At 43.8% G+C, this 20,731-nt stretch overlaps 1 protein-coding gene across 1 annotated transcript in view; it reads left to right on the forward strand.

The window, feature by feature from the left end:
• IL13RA1 (interleukin 13 receptor subunit alpha 1) overlaps window positions 1-20,338 on the forward strand; it is a 33,705-nt gene extending 13,367 nt beyond the window's left edge. Inside the window, exons 4-11 of the mRNA XM_069065227.1 lie at window positions 281-401; window positions 6,215-6,393; window positions 7,321-7,463; window positions 11,344-11,409; window positions 11,676-11,808; window positions 13,327-13,423; window positions 14,543-14,627; window positions 17,385-20,338. Of these exons, the coding sequence (XP_068921328.1) occupies window positions 281-401; window positions 6,215-6,393; window positions 7,321-7,463; window positions 11,344-11,409; window positions 11,676-11,808; window positions 13,327-13,423; window positions 14,543-14,627; window positions 17,385-17,477 (917 nt within the window). The 3' untranslated portion in view covers window positions 17,478-20,338. The remainder of the gene's footprint in view (window positions 1-280; window positions 402-6,214; window positions 6,394-7,320; window positions 7,464-11,343; window positions 11,410-11,675; window positions 11,809-13,326; window positions 13,424-14,542; window positions 14,628-17,384) is intronic.
• The last annotated feature ends 393 nt before the right edge of the window (window positions 20,339-20,731 follow it).

The following is a 20,731-nucleotide window of genomic DNA, read 5'->3' on the forward strand; positions in this document are numbered from 1 at the left end:
TTCCTGATCTCTAAATCCTTCCTGGAGGAGCCATGATACAAATGGGGGTTTCAGGTGTGCAAAGTGCTTTACAGATATTATCTCCTTTGATCTGCCCAGCAGCTCTAAGAAAGATATTTTTCATTTAATGAGGAAAGGTGGCAGGTGAGGTACCTGAGGATGGCCCAGTTGGGGATGGTAGGCAGAGGACAAGGGGTAGGCAGCAGTGAGTTGGCTTTTCTCCCTCATGGGAAAAGGGCTGAGGCAGTATTCTTAGCCACCCTGGCCTGTGTTTTTCCAGGTGACCCAGAGTCTGCTGTAACAAGACTGCAGTGTATTTGGTACAACCTGAGCCAGATGAACTGTACATGGCTCCCTGGGAAGAAGGCGCCTTCTGACACAAACTACACTCTGTACTACTGGTAGGTGGGGACGGTAGTCCTGGGGAAGTGTCTGAACTGGGGGCCTGCCCGGCAGGAGGAAGCCCCTCACATGTACACACGACAGGGTTTCTGGCAGACGGAAAGCCTGAGAGAATAGAGCTGCATCCAGCCTCTCTGTGGCCCCTAATTCTGCCATTTGGCCACCTGCTGCTAAATTAGAGGAAGACAATGGATTGTGTTTAATAACAAACTGCCATTGGTGGCTTAGTCCCTCAGCTTTCATTAGAATGCCACCTTGTCATTGTCTCTGCTTGTTACACAGCTTGTAAGGTCCGTGCCTGCTCTGTCCTTCCTGCTGTTTGTAAAAGTTGCTGTTAGACATTTGGCAAAGAGATTCAGAGGTTGGCATTGGTTCCTGCTTCCCCGCCTCTGTGTGGGCTCCCTACCTCTGGCGCCAGTTTGTGAAATTACCATTTGATCAATGTAACCTCCCTTGCCCCCTGCCAGCCATTCCAGAAGGAAAAGGGACAGAAAGTGTTTTGCTACACTGCCCTACCTTGTCTATGGGAGGAGGAAAAGGAGAGGGGGTTAGTAACTGCCCCTCCACCCCCTCCCCCATTACCTAGAGGCCTGGGGGATGTCCTGAACCTCTGTGCAGTTGATCTGCTGTTGAAACAATTCTGCCCAAGTACAGACTCTCCAGGCCAGTGAATCCAGGGAGATTCTGACAGCATTTATTATCCTGGAAAGGTTGGGGATCTCCAGATGCTATCTCCCATTTGTGTGTTAAACACTTCATGTTTCTTTAAAATGAAGGAAAAGAATCCCGCTAAACCAATATGACCATATAACCGGAATTCTAATTTAAAATGTGTTTTACCAAACCAATGATGACAACAGCCTGGCCATACTTCGTTCCTTACTACAAGTCTTTGTTCTTAATGCTCTGTACTTATTTCAAAAGAAATATGAGATGTGGGGGGGGGGGGGGGTGGCGGAGCCAAGATGGTGGAGTAGAAGCAGGACCTCCCCGCTGCTCCAGCTCTTACCTCCTCCAATCCATGTAAAAGGGAACTCTGAACAAACTTTGGAGCTGCAGAACCCACAAAATGACAGAGAGGCTAACATCCCACTAAGGACAGCCTGACAGGCCAACAGGCCAGGAATCGGCCAGCGCAGCGCTTTGGGCACCAGAGGAACTCCAGATCACTAGCAGCTATGGTGGTCCACAATTATCAACACATAGATGCTAAGGACAAAATGAGAGGTCAGTGCACTGTGGACATTGGGACCCAGTAAGTGGGAGTGAATGGCTTTTGCCCCCAGGGCGAGAAGCCGCTGAGGTGCCGGCACAGCCAGCCAGAGCCACATGGCAGCTTCAGCTCCTGGCCTGCAGAGTGTAGGGGGACCAAGCACCAGTCTGAGGGGTAATTGCTCTTGCTTTAACCTGCTTGGATGTGGATTGCAGTCTAGGGTGGAGGTCCTGTTGTGTGTGACCAGCTTGCCAGAACGTGTGGAGGCTTCAGCAAGGGCACCCAACTAATACCTCTGGCAGCTGAGAAAACCCCAGCATTTGGTATGAAGCTCCCCTGTCTGGTGGCAGAGTCCTCCTCTGGCAAAAAGCCCAAAAGTCAAGTAATTGAGTGACAACATGACCAGGCAAAGGAAACAAAGCAAACAGAAGAACCCAACAATAGACTCCTATTTTGGGAACAAAAAGGATCAAAGCATGGAACAGGAGGAGAACAGTGAAGTCAGAACTCCTGCAACAAAAGCTTCAAAGGAAAATACAAGCTGGTTACAGGCCACAGAGGACCTTAAGAAGAAGATAAGAGAAGTGGAGGAAAAATTGGGAAGAGAAATGAGAACGATGCAAGAAAATTATGAAATGAGACTCAACAGCCTGACTGAAGAAAATAACACTTTAAAAAATAGACTAACTCAAATGGAAAAAGAGGCTCAAAAGCCAATGAGGAGAAGAATGCCTTAAAAAGCCGAATTTGCCAGATGGAAAAAGAATCTCCAAAGCTCACCAAGAAGAACCATTCCTTCAGAATTAGATTGGAGCAAATGGAAACTAATGACTTTATGAGAAATCAAGATGCTGTTAAACAGATCCAAACAAATGAAAGAATGGAAGGCAATGTGAAATATCTCGTTGGAAAAACCATTGACCTGGAAAATAGATCCAGGAGAGATCATTTAAAAATTATTGGAGTACCTGAAAGCCATGATCAAAGAAAGAACCTAGAAATCATCCTCCAAGAAGTTCTCAAAGAAAACTGCCCTGATGTTTTAGAACCAGAGGGCAAAATAGAAGTTGAAAGAATCCACCCATCACCTCCTGAAAAAGATCCCAAAAAGAAAACTCCCACGAATATTATAGCCAGGTTCCATAATTCCCATATTGAGGAGAAAATATTACAAGCAGCCAGGAAGAAACAATTTGAATATTGTGGAAACACAATCAAGATAAGACAGGATCTGGTAGCTTCTACATTAAGGGATCGAAGGGCTTGGAATATGATATTCCAGAGGGCAAAGGAGCTGGGATTAAAACCAAGAATCACCTACCCAGCAAAACTGAGTATCATGTTTCAGGGGAACATATGGTCATTCAGTGGAATAGAGGACTTTCAAGTATTCTTGATGGAAAAAACAGTTGAATAGAAAATTTGACATTCAGATACAAGAAGCAAGAGAAGCATGAGAAGGTAAACAGGGAAAAGAAATCATAAGGGACTTATCAAAGTTGAACTATTAACATTCCTACATGGAAAAACAATAATTGTAACTGATGAAACTTTTCTCAGTATGAAAATAGTTGAAGGGAATAGAAACGTATATATATATGTCTGTATATGAGGGTATATGGGCATATGAATACATATGTGAATGTTTGTATATATGTTTACAGGTATACATAGATTGAGGGCACAGGACCAATTTAACAGGAAGGGATGATACTTAAAAGGTGAAATTAAGAGGTGAGAGGAATATAATGAGAGGAGATGGGGAGAGACAGAATGGGGTAAACTATCTCATATAGAAGAGGCAAGGGAAAATGGTTACAAAGGAGGGGAAGAATAGGGAGGCAAAAGGGAATGGGTCAACCTTATTCTCAATGAATTTGGGTTGGGGAGAGAATGACATACACACTAAATAAGTTATCTCACCCTACGGGAGAGTAGGGGGGGAGGGGATGAGAGGGGGGATGATGGTAGGGAGGGCAGGCTGGGGGGGAGGGAATTTGGAAGCACCCACTTTTGAAAAGGGACAGGATCAAAGTAGAGAATAGAACAAGTGGGTGGTGGGATAGGAGGGAGGGAAATATAGTCAGTCTTTTACAATATATCTACTATGTTAATGTTTTGCGTTAGCCACACATGTACAATCTATACTGAACTGCTTATCCTCCCAGTAAGGGTGGGTGACAAGGGAGGAAGGGAATGAATCTGGAATTCAAAGTTTTAAAATCAAATGTTTAAATATGTGTGTGTTTAATTACTATTTAATTAATTAATATTTAATTAATACTATTTTACATGTAATTGGGAAATAAGATATATAGGCACTGGGGCATAGAGATCCACCATGCCCTCCTGGAAAAGTCGAAAGGGGTATGGGAGAATATATGGGAGAGAGCAGATTGGAGGAGGGGATATCCTGTGGGACTGATATTTTGGGGCGATGGGTAGGGGAAAAACGGGGAGAAAATTTGTAACTAAAAATCTGACGGAAATGAATGATGTAAATCAGAAGTTAATGAAGCATTAAAAAATAAAAAAAAGAATCTCCAGTGTTAATGATTGTGTCATGCCAATATAATAAAAATGAAAAAAGTAAAAAATAAATAATAGAAATATGAGATGTGCAGAGTTGGAGAATCTGCCCCCAGTGTTCCCACAGACTGCTTGTGCCCAACCTGGGGCAGAGCGTGCTGAGCTGAGCTTGTACTGGGCTCATCGGCCACCGGCAGGCACACTGTGACTTGACTCTAGTGTAATGGTGTCATTTTGGTCCTCTTTGTGTGTATTATGTAGATATGTATGTGGCATATGTGTGTATGTATATGTGTGTGACATACACGGGGTGTGTAGCATACATGCATGTGTATAGCATGTGTGTATATGTGTGTGTTTGTGTGTGTAGTTTTTTTCTTTATGTAGTCCTAGCCAGCATGGGGGCTGGTTTTCTGGTCCTACTTCCTTTTTGTTATTTTGCATGTCTTTCCATATTTGGAAATGGAAAGGAAAGCAAAACAACCCTCAAAGACAAAAGACCCCAGATTAGCGTGATGATAAATCTTGAATCAGGAGGAAGAGTGATGAAAGCTACCTTCCTCCTCTTGGTAGAGAAATGGTGGACTACAGGTGTGAAATAAGGCATACATTATCCAACATGGCCAATATGTTGGCTTGGTTTGACTACACTTCTTTTTTTTTTTTTTTAAGCAATCGGGGTTAAGTAACTTGCTCAAGGTTACACGGCCAGTTATTTCTGGGTGTGGTGCTGAGTGTCTGAGCCCGGCATTCGATCTCCAGGTCTTCTCAACACTGGAGCCGGTGCTCTTACTCGCTGTGCTACCTGGCCACCCGACTACACTTCTTTATTAAGACAAAAGGGAGGATGCCATTGAAAAGTAATGATAATTGCTTTTCAGCATCTCTCAGCTATTTTTGTGGGACATGGCATACTAAGTGGCCAGTGGGCATTTGAATATAGTAGAGGGTGTGTGGTGGAACAGTGGGAGATGTATTACATTCAGTGGAGATAAATTATGGAGGGCCTTGAAAGCCATGGAGTGGAATTTGGATTTGAGGTTATAAACAGTAGGAAAATTAGTCTGGCAGCTCAAAGTGGGCTGAATTGGAAGACCAGAGGAAGCTGGGGGAGGAATGTGGTGAGATGACAGCCTAGTCTAGGGTGATCTTAGTGTGAATGGAGGGGAGAGCTAATCTAAGAGCCATTTCAAGGGAAGAAAGGGTGGGACTTTGTGATTGGATTTCAAGAGGGAAAGAAAAATGGTGACTTTGAGGTTCCTTGCACGGGAGATAAGAAGAGTGGTGGTGGTTCTGCCAATGACAGAGACGGAGAAGTTTTGAAGAAGAGCCAGTGTGAGAGAAGGGAGAGTGTTGGGTTTGAGGTACTTGTGGGCCATGCAGGTACCTGTGGTTGCTGGCTAACTGTAAATATGGGAAGCCAGATTGGGGGGAGTCAGCAGCAGAGAGGTGTTGGTTAAAGGAGGGAGTGAGGTTCCCAGGCATGACTCCCGAGCCAAAGGCTCAAGACTAGGCTTTGAAGGCTGCTCTGGGAGGAAGGACATTTAGCAGAGGAGGAAGGGAAGGAGAAGAGCTAGGAAAGTGAAACACCATAGACGCCAGGGAAGGAGGAAAGGCTCCAGGCTCCGGAGACTGAACTGTGTTGAATAGCAGCACAGCTCCCTCACACTCAGCTGCTCTGCTTCTGCATTTATTAAGCACCAATGTGTGCCGGGCACTGCGCTAAGGGCTAGCCCTTGCCTTCAGGGAACTTCCAGTCCAGGGGTGGGGAAGACAACCCGTAAATCTGTAGCAACATACAGGCTCCAGACTGAGTCCATGGAAAGGGGAGTTATTTAACAAGGCAGGCCATGTTCATTAGTGGGAACTCTTGTAAGTGAATAAAAAGCTGTGCCTTGGGGAGAGTTTGACTCTTCACTTTCCCCTGCATATTGTTCTGGGGTTGTTGGCCTTTCCTCCAGCATATCCAGCTTTCCATAGACATGTACATAAACTTCAATCTGTCCTAGATTTTGAAATTTCATTTAAACAGTTTATAGAGTGGCTTGTTTCCATGTCTCTGCATTGTAGGTACAGCACTCTGGAAAAAAGTCTTCAGTGTACAAACTACTATACGGAAGGTCTACTTATTGGGTGTTCTTTTGATCTGCTTAAAGAAAAGGTTTCAAGTTTTGGAAAAATTCAAATAATGGTCACAGATACAGCTGGAACAATCAGACCCTCCTATAATATCACTTTCTTAAATTCTGGTAAGTTACACTTCTTAATAATCCAAGAAAATAATTGCTGCTCAAACATCTTCATTTCATTCCTAACATAAGAATTGGCTTCCTCCATTGACAAGTGGGGTAGAGTTCTTTAACCCACTCCTTGATAGATCCTTGTCATGTGGGGTTCCCTTAAGGGGATGCTAGTCTAGTCATGGACATGGGATCATGTCTACCTGCCACGTAATTAAATAATGAGCATGTATGTCATTGAACACCAGCTGGAAAAGTTCAGGATACGGTGACCTATATTTGAATAGGGAGCCCCAGGCCCAATTAAATGATGGGCAGTAGAGTGCAGGGCAGATGCATTGAAGCAACTACCATCTACTGCTCATCCCCAAATATCCTCGAAGGAAAATCCATGTGGGAACCAAAGATGGCCCAGCCTAAGGTCTTAGATGTGCAAGTGCTGCTGCAAGCCAAGCAGGTTGCCATGTTGGCTCATAGCCTGGGTCAACCTTTTCTTTCCATGCATATTAATGGAAAAAGAAAAGAAAGTCTTTAGCCATTAGTGGCTTCATATTGTTTTATCTTACCTGAATGTGCTCCCCACTAGCAAGGCACTCAGGTTTAATCAGAGCTGACTGGTGTAAAACTGGATGGGCTAAGAACCAAACCCAGGGTTTCCTGATATTTTCATCCTTTGGCTGGTCATTAGCATGATTGGGTGACAGTTGGGAGACTCTTTCTCCTCCATGGCCTTACATGCCTGCCCCATCTGAGTAGAGGGTTGGATAAAGACTTGCTTGGATACAGACCACATGTGCTGTATTTCAGACAATCCCAGTCCAAATAGGACACCAACATCAAAGTGACTTTTTGGCATCCCTGCCCTTGCATGTGCACACTGAGCCTACAAGAAATCTGGAGTTACTCTGTATTGTTGATTTCATTTCTACATTGCAGTGAAACCCGATCACCCCATCATAACAGCCCTCGCCTTCCAGAACGACAGCCTATATGTGGAATGGGAAAGTCCAGAAAACTTTGAGAACAACTGCTTAGTTTACCAGGTGGAAGTCACTGACAGCAAGGCAGAGTTCTATGGAGTAAGTTGGTTTGTGTATCACTGATGTTGCTGGGGCACTTTGAAGCTTGCATTTCCTTTTAGATGATGGTAACCAGAAACATAAATCAAAATGCATCTCAGTGTTGTACGCTGTACGCGGCTTTGGTGCCTGATGGGAACAAGCCAGAAAGGCTTGTCTGAAGGCAGATTTGGTGGTGGTAATGAGGAGGAGACACAAGAACAGCAGGTTTAGAGTTCTCCTTAAGCAATCAAACGTGCTAGTGTTTGTGGACCTCAGTGGCACTAATGTGCCCCAGGGAGCAATACTGAGAGTAACCTCGTGGGACCTGCCCCATTTCACTTTGGCAAACATTTGTCGGAACTCCAATATAGGGAAGATGTTTCTTCTCCTCTTTTCTCAGTACCTAGTAGGCACTTAATAAATGTTGTATTTGAACTGAAGATGCTGCTGGGAATTGTGTAAATCCTTATATTTGATCTATTAGCTTAGTGGCGCAAGGAATAGAGCACTGGGCCTGGAGTCAGGAAGACCCAAGACCCAAGTTCAAATCCTAGCCCAGACGCTAACCTAGGGCTAGTCCTTCAACCTGTGTCTGCCTCGGCTTCCTCAACTGTAAGAAGCACCAAGTCAGGATCCTTTGCTTTGGATTCCTGGCCAGTCCCCAGCCTCCATCTTATTTACATATAATGCTACTGACTGTATGTTGTGAACCCGGCAGCAGTTGTATGATGTTTCCAACTGCTCTGACAAATACACGAGAGGCCCATCGAGGGAATCTCATCTTGTTTGCTCCTCATCACAACTGCTGCCGGGTTCACAACATACAGTCAGTAGCATTATATGTAAATAAGATGGAGGCTGGGGACTGGCCAGGAATCCAAAGCAAAGGATCCTGACTTGGTGCTTCTTTGAACTTAATGAGAGCTTGGGGAAATCCAACATTTCCCTGATTATTTTCACCTTCATTGAGAATTCCTTCCTCTTATCCCCTCTAAACACCTCTGCAGTTCCTTTGAGGCCCTTTCTGTTCTGCCTTGAGAGACTGCACTACATACAACGGCCTGTGGGACATAGAAGATTGGCCTTGTTGAAGTTAGGAAGATCTGTGTTCAAGCCCTGCAGCTGTGTAGCCTTGGGCAAATCACTCAACCTTTTTAGTGTCCCAGGCAACTTTTTCAGACTGTTAGTTACTGAGAAGATGCAGAGGGAATTTCTATACCAGGAGTTTCCTTAAGAGATGAAATTTGTCTGTCTGCACCAGGGTTTCTTAAACTGTTTCCACTTGTGACCCCTTTTTGACTTTTAGCAGCGTTCGTTGGCATTGTGTGGGGCTGCAGTGAAGTTGCTCAATGCAAATATGGGCAAGTGCTGCCAGAAACACCTTGGATCATTACGCGTCTAACTTTTCATTAATTTTTGGTCTTTGTGTGTTCAGAACCTTTTACTGTTGCCAAGTTTTTCTCAACCCCACATGGGGTCGTGATCCATAGTTTACAAAGTGCTGATTTAGACCACCCCCACCTCCACTACCCCATCTCCAGCCAAAGCTTGGCCTTGTGCTGACTTAGGTGTGTCACATATTATAAGTTTCTGGGAGAGGGGCCTTGTCTCCTATTTGTTTGTCTTTTCTATAACACCTAGCCCAGCTATCAAAATAATAGGTCTTTGATAAATATGCCCATTTTCATTCATATGCCACATACATCTTGAGTGCTTACTGTCTATCAAGCACCATGCTAATAAGAAAGCCCTTTTGGGGGGCATTTTGTAGTGTTCAAAGAAAGAGTGGGATTTGGAATTGGATAACGTGCTTAAATCTCAAGAAGACCTGTGTTGAAATGCAGCCTCAGACACTGGCTAGCTTGTGTGACTCTAGGTAAGTCACTTAACCTCTGTCTAAGTTTCCTCAGTTGTAAGATGGGGTATTAACCCTTTTTATTAATGATACCGCCACCCTCCCAGGGATGTTGGGAGGATCCGATGAAATTATTATGTGTAAACTGCCTGGTACTTAGTAGGTGCTTAATAAATACTCATTCCCTCCACCCCCTCCACCCTACCCACCCCCCCCACCAGGTTATAGTCCTGCTGAATAGAATTGTCTTTGCTACATAAGTCTGAGCTGAAGAGAATATGCATACCATGGAACATAGCAACCTAGCTTAGAAGTCATTTATCTTGGCTTTTTCAAATGTTATGTTTATACTTTTGAGTAACTAGCAGAAATGCTTGACATTCTGTCTTTCGCAGATGTTCACCAGCTGCTTCCTCTCCCAAACTACCCTGTCATTTGCTGTGTTCTGATTTCTAGTTTTGCTTCTTAGAATTTTCCACTTTCAGTTCCTTTATGGTGGAGGGATCACTCCATGTTTTGCTTATTGTCCATAGGAGCAGGAATCCAGGCCTTATCAGCACCACGGCCAGCCCTAGGCACATTGGGGACCTGGGGGAAGTTTGCCTTAAGCCTCCCTTCCCAGATGCTGGGTCACCCATCCCACCTACAGAACTGGAGAATATGATTAATTAAATTAATGTAAAGAACAAATAGGGCTTAATGTCCTCTTCCTCTGAATAGGGCATTTACATCTTAACGGTCAGCAAACCCTTAAGCCAAAGGAATGATACTGATGGTGAAGTAGCATCAGGCATCTTGAGGGAAGGTGGATGGGCCAAGAGGGGCATATGGCCAGTTTGCCCTGTGTTTGCTTGGCGCAGCTTATTTGTCACAAGGGAGACTTTTTTTTCAGAGATGACGAATTGGGAGGGAAAGTGATAAAGCTGCCCTCCCCCCCAGAAGTAAAAAGAAGAAAAGAACATTAATAGAACTTTTTAAAAATTCACAGAAGAGAATCAAAGGGAATTGAGAGGGAGACAGGGACAAGGAGGTCAGCTTTGAAGCTAAATGCTGAATTTATTATATACTTTAAAAAAACAAGCTGTATGTGTTATAGATTTACAGTTTCATAGGTTTATCATCTTTATGCATGGAAATGTTCATATATGTTGATATTTGTCAAGGTCAGAATAACAACAACAAAAAATATAATCCTGAAACGTAAGGAAAGAAAATCTCCTTAAATCTTGATCTCTCTCCCTCTCCCTCTCTCCCTCTCGTTCTCTTTCTCTCCCTCCCCTTTCCTCCTCTCCCTTCCCCTTCCCCCTTTCTCTCCCCCTCCCCCCCCTCTCTCCCCCTCCCTCTCTCCCTCTTGAATCAGCATCTAGCAATTTGCTTGGGAAGGATACTCTTATCCCTACAGATGACCCCCTGCATGTAGACCAGTGGGTCAAACTCAAAGAGAAACAGGTTCCGCCAGGCTGTGTGGAAGGATCCTGGTGGGTGCCTGTTGACTTAGAAAACCACATAGCAACACTATCTCAAGCTTACTGGATTTGTATTTAGTTATTAATTTCCCTTTACATTTTAATCTGGTTCAGGCTGCATTTAGGAGCATTGGAAGCCTCCATGGCTGCAGATACCATTGGTATTGATGTCGTGTCCTCTAGTCTGAAACTGTCTGGGAATTGCCTTTTCTCTGTTTCCTATTCTGAAATTCTGACAGTATCCTTTCCTCAACATTTAATCCCAAACAACATAGCTGTGCCTCCTCTGTACTTTGGCTCTTTAAACCTTTCTGCGGATTCTAGTGGGCCACATGCCAGAGAAGCCTTCTGAGGCCTTCTCTCTGAATTTTTGCTTCTCTGTATGTTTAATAGAAGGAAACTTCCACTCTGTAAGGAAAAGTCTGGGGTGCCCCCTGTTCTCACACATTCTCTCTCCCCCTCCCTCTCCCTTTTCCTCTCCTTTGAATTTACCTCTCATGTGTTGTAACTGGGCTGGTTGAGATCATGAACTCTGCAAAGTTCTAATGACCTCACAGCAACTTTTAATGTTTTCAAGGCTGAAGAATCTAAAAGTCAATGCCATATCTCCCAAATGCCTCAGGAGCTTCCAGGAAATTCCAAGGTCAGTAAATTCTTCATTATTTAATTTGTCTGAATATCACAGACAAATTTGGGGACATGGGTTTTTTCCCCTAAAACCACAAAATCGAGCTTGTTTTATACAGCTTATGGTTACCAATTAATTGTCTTTATTTCTCTCTCTAAAAGTCGAAGTAAGAGATTGAATTGACATTTGTTTTACTACTGTGAAAACATTCCGCTTATAAATATGTGACAGAGTCCAATGGTGCCTTTCGTTCTTATACCTGCTTTTATTTTCTGTTTTAGGATAAAAATTGTTTAGTGATCAGCAATGTGGAGCGTGATACTCTCTACACAGTCCGAGTCAGGGCCAAAGCTAGTAAGTACTGCTTCGAGGATAGAGACCTCTGGAGTGTTTGGAGTCCAGAGAAGAGCATAGGTAAGGCAGTGCTCTCTCCTCATATGATGTAGAAATAAGGGCACTCCCCTAACAAGAACCCCACCATGGCCTTCAGTCAGGCCCTCGTCCCCTCTTGCTGCCAAAGGGATGCACTTCTAATGCACTTTTCTCTTTGGCTCTTGAAGCACTTCCTGGTCAGATGCCATCCTAACTCTCATTTATACTCCATTCCACATACTCCATAGGCCCTCCACACTGGCCCTCTTGCCGTTCCTCACACAAAACCATCCATCTTCTATCTCCACCTTTACACTGGTTGTGACTTATGCCTGAAATGCACTCCTTCTTCACCTTAACCTCATGGAATCTCTAGTTGCTTTTTGTAGGAGGCCTTTCCTGGTTTGTTCCTCTAGCTGCCAGGAGGGCCTAGGGCCCTCCTTCCATCTATTCCCCCCCACACACTTTGAATCTGATTTTTGTGATATATATATGTATGTGTCTGTGTATGTATATACCTGTTTATGTACATGTTGTTTCCACCATTAGAATGTAAACTCCCTGAGAGCAGAAACTGCTTTACTTTTGTCTTTGTATACCCAGGGCCTGGCCCATAGTGGGTACTTAGTAAGATTGATCTCTTCACCCACTATCTCAGTCAGTAGTGACTTCCTGCCCCACAGCTCACAGTCTAGTTCTTCATTATCTGTACTGTATTTGTGTCTTAGCTCCCTGGAGGACTAGATGGTGCAGCAGATAGCATCAGGAGAACCTGAGTTCAAATCCAACTTCATAAGACACATGACAGTTTCTAGCTGCGTGACCCTGGGCAAGTCACTTAATTCCAACTGCCTGTCAAAAAAAAAGACTATAGACTCTATGAGAGTAAGAAGCAGGTCTTCCCCAACTTCCAGTACAGTGCTCTGCACATAGTAGGTGCTTAATACATGTTGGTGAGATGACTGAATTAATCTAAAGGATAACCTTCTTGATGGATGTCTCATTGTCTCATTCCCCCCCCTGCAGGGCTGTCCCCATCTGGGCCTGTTTATATGTACTCCTTTATGCACAGGTCTCTTGAAATATACCCCTGCCCCCACCCAAGAGAAAATGGATTTGTGCAGACTTACTATTTCATGGAATCCTATATCGAACCCTCTTATAAACTAAAAAAACCCCAAACATGTCTCTTCTGCCTTTGGTCCCTTGGGTTCTCTGCTAGACACAGTGATTGTTCATCACACACAGTTGCCCACCTCTGATGATGGGGGAGAAGAATAGAGCACTTGATGGTGCACACAATGCTCTCACGGGTCTTCCCATTTGAGCCTAAATTCAGCCTTGTGAAAAGCAGGAAAGAATTGTCTTTGGGAAATGAGAAAACAGGGCCAGCCAAGTTGAGGTGACTTTCCCCATGGCTGGGAAGTCCATCACAGAGGCAGCCTCCTTGACTGCCCACCTGCCTGTCTGTCTAACTGGGGGACCGGGCCCGCACAGCAGTTTGCTTCCACGATGTTTTTACTCGGACTCATGGTCTTCTGTTTCCATTTTACTTTCCAGGCCAGAAGCCTGACCCCACGTTTTATACCATCACATTACTCTCCATCCCAGTTGCCATTTCCATCTCCACTCTTCTCCTGCTGCTGTATTTAAAGAGGTAAAAGAGTTGCTGTGACTAGATATCTTCCCATTGTCTGAGAGAGAGAAAACCAGAGCGAGGCCTGCTTAAGTGGTCAGGCTCTTGCACAGGGCCCATCCGTGCCAAAGCCACAACTCACAACATCAAATCGTCCCTTTCTGACCATTAGGCCAGGCCAATCGCCAACAACGACTCTAGTAACAAATATTTAAGGATGAGAGAGGATTGCTGAGTTTTTATAGAACTAAAATTTTATCCTAATTAAAAATAGCACTGTGATTTAGAAATAGGAAAGGGAAATGAGAAATTAAGGAGGAATGTGCTGCTTTGTCAGAGCATTCTTTTTCAAGTCATTTCAAGCAGCAGTCCCCTGCCTGGTATGAGATCTGAAGAGGCCCTTTAAGGTAAGAGGCAGAGATCAACCCTTCCAGATCTCCTGCTCCCCACACATATGCAAAACTTGAAACTCTTAGCACAGTCCCACATGCGGCTCTCTAATAATGAAGTAATTACCCTGAATCATCTTCGTTATTAGAGAGCCACGTGTTCAGAGGCAACTATATTTAAGCTAAGCCAACTTTTATTATGGGCAGCTAGGTGGTGCTGCGGTGTAGAGGCCAGGCCTGGAGTCAGGAAGACATCATTGTGAGTTCAAATTCGGCGTCGGACACTTCCTAGCCGTGTGACCCTGGGCAAGTCAGTTAGCCCAGCTTGCCTCAGTTTCTTCATCTGTAAAAGGAACTGGAGAAGGGAATGGCAAACTACTCTAGTATCTCTGCCAAGAAAACCCCAAACAGGGTCACAAAGAGTAGGACACGACTGAAAAATGACTGAACAACAGTAATAGGGAGTTGGATAGTGGATAGAGTGCCAGGCCTGGAGTTAGGAAGACTCACCTTCCTTCAGATCCAGCGTCAGATACCTGCTAGCTGTGGGACCCTTCACTCTGTTGGCCTCAGTCTCTTCATCTGTAAAATGAGCTGGAGAAGGGAATGGCAAACCACTCCAGTGTCATTGCCAACAAAACCCCAGGTGGGGTCACCAAGAGTTGGGCACAGTGGGAACAGCTGAATAACAATAGTCTTTTATTACAACTCTTCACCCAAAACGCTTGTTTCTGTCTTTTTTTTTCTTTAGACTGAAAATCATTATTTTTCCTCCGATTCCTGATCCTGGGAAGATTTTTAAAGAGATGTTTGGAGACCAGAATGATGACACCCTGGTAAGCATTGATGGTTTGAAGTTAGAAATTAATTATTTTTATCTATTTTGAATCTAAAATCCCAGGTAGCCTTGAGAAATGGAGTGTTCCAGGTAGGTTAGACCAGACTTCCCTGATATGTAGATCTGGGATAGAACCATGACCTCCTGACTCCCAGCCCAGGGTTCTCTCTGGGATAGCAAGCTGCCACTGGCAATTATCTTTAACTGCTTTGGGCCAGTCTGCATCGTATTTGTGTCTAATGCTTCCCGTGTTTGAATGTGTTTTGTTTAGCATTGGGTAATTTAGGCATGGGTCCTTGGTTCAGAAGCTATCCAAGTGAATTTCTCTGTTTTTTGCTCCTTTGTGTCTAAACAGGCTGCTGTCTGTGTTAAGGGGATTTTCTCCTTTTCGTTGTAATTTTTACTTACTGATTAAAAATCAGTCCGCCTATCTACCCCTGCTTCCCGGCATCCATTTGTACTTTTCTTGTTTTGTGCCAATTCGAGAAAATTGCCTTTTCTGTGGTGACAAATAACAAATGACCTTCAGGTGATTGCTCAATTTTAAAGAAAGGAAAATGCCACTGCTTCACGTGCAATGATTTGCTTCAATGTGCAAGCAACGTGCCAGCTTCTATGGCTAAACCTTCAGCACACAAAAGCCATACTGACTTGGACAGGAAATTCACAGCAAGAAGATCTCCTCCCTAGTGAGATTTCTGACCTTCAGAGTGATCATAAACTGAAGTTTGGTGCTTCAGCATGCTGCCATCGTTATCATGTTTATAACGCCACAGTATAAAGGTCCCATACTAAAAGCCAGCATTATACCTTCATAAAACCACACAGAGACCTCCATGTGGTGTATTTTAGCTACCTGATGCATTAGGATATTGCTGATTATCTAAATCAGGGTTCTTAACCGGGACTCTGGTTTTTTGTTCATTTGTTTTAAAATATTTGAGCACTATTTCAGTAGATTTAATTTCCTTCGTAATCCTCTGCCTTTTAGCTTAGCATTTAAAACCATTGTTCTGAGAAGGGGCGCAGAGGTTTCCCCAGGTAACAGCCAAAGTGCTGGAACACACACAAAAAAAGGGGGTGGGGGAGTCCTGCTCTAAATGCTGTATGCTAGCTTGTTGGGGCCACTAGATGGCGCTGCATTGGAGAGAGCACTGGGTCTGGATTCTGGAAGACCTGAGTTCAAATCCAGAATCAGACACTTACTAGTTGTGTGACCATGGGCAAGTCACTTAACCTGTTTGCCTCTGTTTCCTCATCTGTAAAATGAGCTGGAGAAGGAAATGACAAACTGCTCTTGCATCTTTGCCAGTAAAACTCGAAATGGGATCACAAAGAGTCTGACATGACTGAAGTGACTGAACAGCACCTTCTGGAAGGATTAGGTTGTGGTTGGTAGCCTAAACAGATTTAGTTTTTTTTATTTCCATATATAATTTTAAGATTGAGTTAGCAGGTAGTTCTCACCAAAGAATCAAAAGCCTTGTATAGTTATGTTCTACAAAGATACACTCTGTGAAACTCATACTGCCAGCAGCAATCTGGCTGCCTGGGTACAGTTTCATATAGGACCTGACTAAACCTTCCACTTAATTGGGAGGTGAAGGAGGAAATTTGTGAACATTCCAAATGACTTAGTAAAACAAACAAGCACAGGTGAGTTGGGGTTGTAATTACTAGAAACTGATGAAGATATAATTTTGAAGGACTTGTAATTTAGACAGGAGATGATAGATGAGAATTTTGGCCTTTTTCTTGTAATGTTTTCTAGCCAGGTTATGTCAGAATAGAGCCAGATCACCCAATCAGGAAACTAGCTTGGAGCTTGTCTTATATGTGGTTAACTTGAGGCATCTGTTCCCTCTCTATGTGATGTTAACTAGTTAAATAGCCATTTTGACTCTTCTCCATTTCCCTCCCACATCTTCTTTTTTTCTCACCTGGAAATCTACACTTAGAGAAAGTAAGAACCTCTGGGTAGGAAATGACCTGACCATAATGGAGGATTAAAATCAAAATCACAGTTGGCAAACCCCTGTGCTATCAGAGTGCCTCATGTTGGCACCACCATTATCAGCATTTGCTTTTGGTCCTTTGACTGGAAGGTTCCAGATGGTCCTACTTCATGCCCCATCTTTTTGAATGAATAGGGACACCCAAAGGCCTTATCGTAGCATCACTGGCCTCCGTTAGCTTTTTGAACAGTGAAAAGAACACAGGATTTAAAGTCAAAGGTTTGAATCCTGACTCCATCACTACCTGTGTGACCTTGGGGAATTTGTCCCTTCCCATCCAAGGACTGCCTAGAAAGAACTTGTTGGACTAGATGGCTTCTGAGGTCCCTTTTAGCTCTCCAGCCTATGAGTCTGTGAGATGAATCACCTCTCTAGAGCTAAGGGATCAAATTTCAAAAAGAAACCCAAAAAAGGGGGTTATGACCGAGTGAGCCAGTTGAAAAGAAAAGGTACCACTTTTGCATGAGACTTAGCTCACATTTTGGGAAAATTCCCATTGTGTTTATCCCTCAGGACAACATATTTACTAGCATACAACAGTCACGTGCGTTTTTCTCCCTTAATGTTCATTCCAGATCATTCTGTTTCCTTAACTTTCCAAATAGATGAAAGTTTCTTAGGTCAGGAAAAAGGCACACATGTTTCCATGCGAGCCAAACCAAAAATAAGCATTGACAATGAGTACCCAGGGAAAGGGGTGTCACTTAGAAGTAATTATCTCTTTTTTCCCCTCCTTCCAGCACTGGAAAAAGTATGACATCTGTGAGAAGCAAATTAAAGAAGAAACTGATTCCGTGGTGCTGGTGGAAAATCTGAAGAAGACCTCTCAATAAAAGGAATAACTTATTGGGACATCACACGTGACTACCATTTTTCTCCCATCCTCCATTAGTTACTTTGAAAATCATTCAGTGAAAACTGAAACCATTGTGCCAGTTAGTCAGAAGAGGCAGGTTCACAAGTCATGCACTTAAAAACCCAGAGAGAGGAGTGGGTAATTCTCATGAAAACAAAAGCAACTATACTTTGTTATGGTTACAAAATTTCATATTGGGAGAAACCACTTTCTTGGGAAGCCTACCCAGCCAGAAAAAAAAAAGAAAAATGATGGCATTAAGGATGGCACATTCAAACTTATGTGGGTTTCTCTTTCACCAGTCAGCGCCAGATGGCAGTGTGTTTTTTGTTTTGTTTGGGGTTTTTTTGGTATTAACTTCTAATGTAAGAGAGTAACCAGATTATATTTACTTCCATCAAGAAAAATTGGTGAGCTAATATACTTCCTATTTTGCTCCTTCTCAGAAGTTTGTTGCCTTTCATGACTCCCGGTAAGCCAGAATCCCAAGTGCCCTTTAGCGCCTGTCCTGAGGCTTTGATAAAAACTGGGATGTGACAAACCTCCCAAGATGAAAAAGCTTCATTTGTTTGATTTGGGCTTCGTTAGCATTCTGTCTTTCTTTAATTCTGAGATGGTTTTATTGCAGTCTTCTAGTAAGAAATGGTCTTATTGGGGCGGCTAGGTGGCGCAGTAAGTAAAGCACCAGCCCCGGAGTCAGGAGGACCCGAGTTCGGTTCTGTCCTCAGACACTTAACACCCACACACAAAAAAACTAGCCGTGTAACCTTGGGCAAGTTACTTAACCCCAATTGCCCTCCAAAAAGGCCAAAAAAAAAAAAAGAAATGGGCTTATTACAGAGCAAGTAGAAGACCCACTTGAGATGTTAGTCCCTTCAGATGCACATCTCTGCCAACATGTGTATAGTGGACAAAAAGAAGAATTCCTAGCTTTTGTCATCCTCTTCATCTGCCCTTGACGGGGCTTGCATCACATGACCAATGATGTAAACCTTTAGTGGAGCTGCAGTGAGCTACCTGCCTTTGAATCTGTACTAGCTTTTAGAAGTCTGCTTTGGCAGTGACAACAGCCAAAATGAGGTCAGGCTGAAACATTCTTTCTGGAACTTGCAGAGCCACCATGGCTTCTAGAAGCAGATGGGCAGCAGAGACCACAGTGACTACAGTAGTCTTGGGGCGAACCACACCGGTTCATGAGCTGTTGCTTTGCCTTACCTCGGTCAACAAGTATCGAACATCTGCTGAGTGATTAAACAACTCTTGGGCGTGCCCCACGGCATGCTAGGTACTGTGGAGGCCAGAAACAAAAGTTGGGGGCATAATTCCTGCCCTCAGAGTTTATTATCTAGTGGGAGCCTTTTTGGTTCTTTGCTGTATTTGCCCAACCTCTTCGCTGCTTTCATTTTATAGACTTGCCCATTGCCATCCCAACCCAGAAGTTGCTTTCCTGTTCCCTTTTTGAGCTTTCCCCCTGTTTCCTAATACCTTCCCTGCCCAACAGAGAGTGTAGGAGATTATCAAACTGAGGAAGACCAGGGAGCCCCCCACACCTTTCTCTTTCCTCTTTCTCCTACACTCTGACAAGTAAATGTGGCTAGGCTGGAAAATACTGTTTTGGTTTTGCTGAGGTTTTTTTTTTTTTAACCTATCTATAAGGCGCTATTTGTTATTCAGCTGTTTATATTAAACCACAAATGTTTCCACATGTTTTCTAACTGAAGAGCTAGGAATGCTTTGAAGTTCGCTGTCTTTTGGTCCACAAAGATGGCCGTAGGCGCTCTGGAGCCACGCTAGCCAGCCTGACCTTGAGTAGGCAGAGTGCCTTGTGTCCGGCACCAGCCAGCCAGCCAAGCAGACCACATATTTACTCAGTTTCTTCACCTCATGCATTCCCTCCACTTCCCAGTAGCTTTAAAAAGGCAATTCCAAATTGTTTTTCCCATATTTCTCCACCACCACCATCACAGTCTTGCCCACAATAGCTGTCCGAAGGAGCCTCTCAAGGCATTGTCAGATTGTTGCTTTCAAGAGATAGGACCGCATCCCTTTCTTGTACTTAGAGACTTATTCCTCCTGTGTGGTGGGCGTGTGAAGGGAATGAAGCAGAGAAGCTTTTGTAGACAGGGATGCATGATTTCCACAATGGTGGAGAAGGCCTTGGTTTTCCTGCACGTTGAGCTGTGTGGCCGTATTACATTTACAGTGGTTTCTCTGTGTGTTTCTTTTTGAGGTCAGATAAAGGCAAGGGGTTGGGTGTTCCTCTGTACCCTTGCTTCTCTTTGTAAGGAATTTGTTTTCCTTTAGGAATAAGTGTCAAATCTAGCTGTCCTGGGTGTCTGCTCTAATTTGGAGTAATTGCTCTCAGTTGAAGTTTAGGCCTCTTTATATTTTGGTGTCCACCAGTGCCCTTGGAACTTGTGATTAGCCAGGGGACTGTTGATGTTAGCCCACAGCCTATCCCAACAGCATGTATTAAGGACCCCCACCTCATCTTGGCAGTCATGACAATAAATATGGTCTACAGATGTGCAGATTAACTGAAAACCATACCCTAGGACTCGAGAAATTATCCCCAGGCATGCTCCAAGAAATGCCCACTTACAATTCCCTGCTTTCCCTGCCTAGAACCTTCCCCCTAACCTAAACACCTTGGGGGAGGGGGGCACCACACTTCTCAATATCAGTTCGTTTGCATTCCTCCGACTGTGCACACTGAAAGACTAAGGGGGCTGCTTTTATTTTTATTTTTTGTATGTTTTTTTCCTTTAAATTGGAAATCATCTTGTTTGACCTCTTTTGAAAGCTTAAAATAAATCTGGACTTTACTCAGTGCCATTACTTTGGTCTTATTTCTGGTAAATTGTCATAGGATTGGCATGACAGAGAAGAATGGACTTCCAAGGGAAACAATTGTGGTTTGTGTGTGTGTGTGTGTGTCTGTGTGTGTGTGAAAGTCAAAACTGCAGCAATAGAAGCCACGTTGACATGTAAATATGAGAGAATCCATCGACAGGCATTTACTAAGCAGCTACTGTGTGCCAGGCATCAAGGACAGGAACCCAAGTGAGAAGAATGGCACTGTCCCTTCAGATGCTGAGCTTACATTGTAGTGGGCGAAGACAGAGAGAGACACGCACACATGCACAAACAGGCACATGTATGCACATACATGTGCACATATATGAACACACAGATACACACATATAAAGTGAATAAACATAAATGCATACA

Source organism: Petaurus breviceps, unplaced genomic scaffold (assembly GCF_028583685.1).
Source record: "Petaurus breviceps papuanus isolate PSGF00001 unplaced genomic scaffold, PetGlider_PUasm1.0 90681, whole genome shotgun sequence".
Lineage (NCBI taxonomy): Eukaryota > Metazoa > Chordata > Mammalia > Diprotodontia > Petauridae > Petaurus > Petaurus breviceps.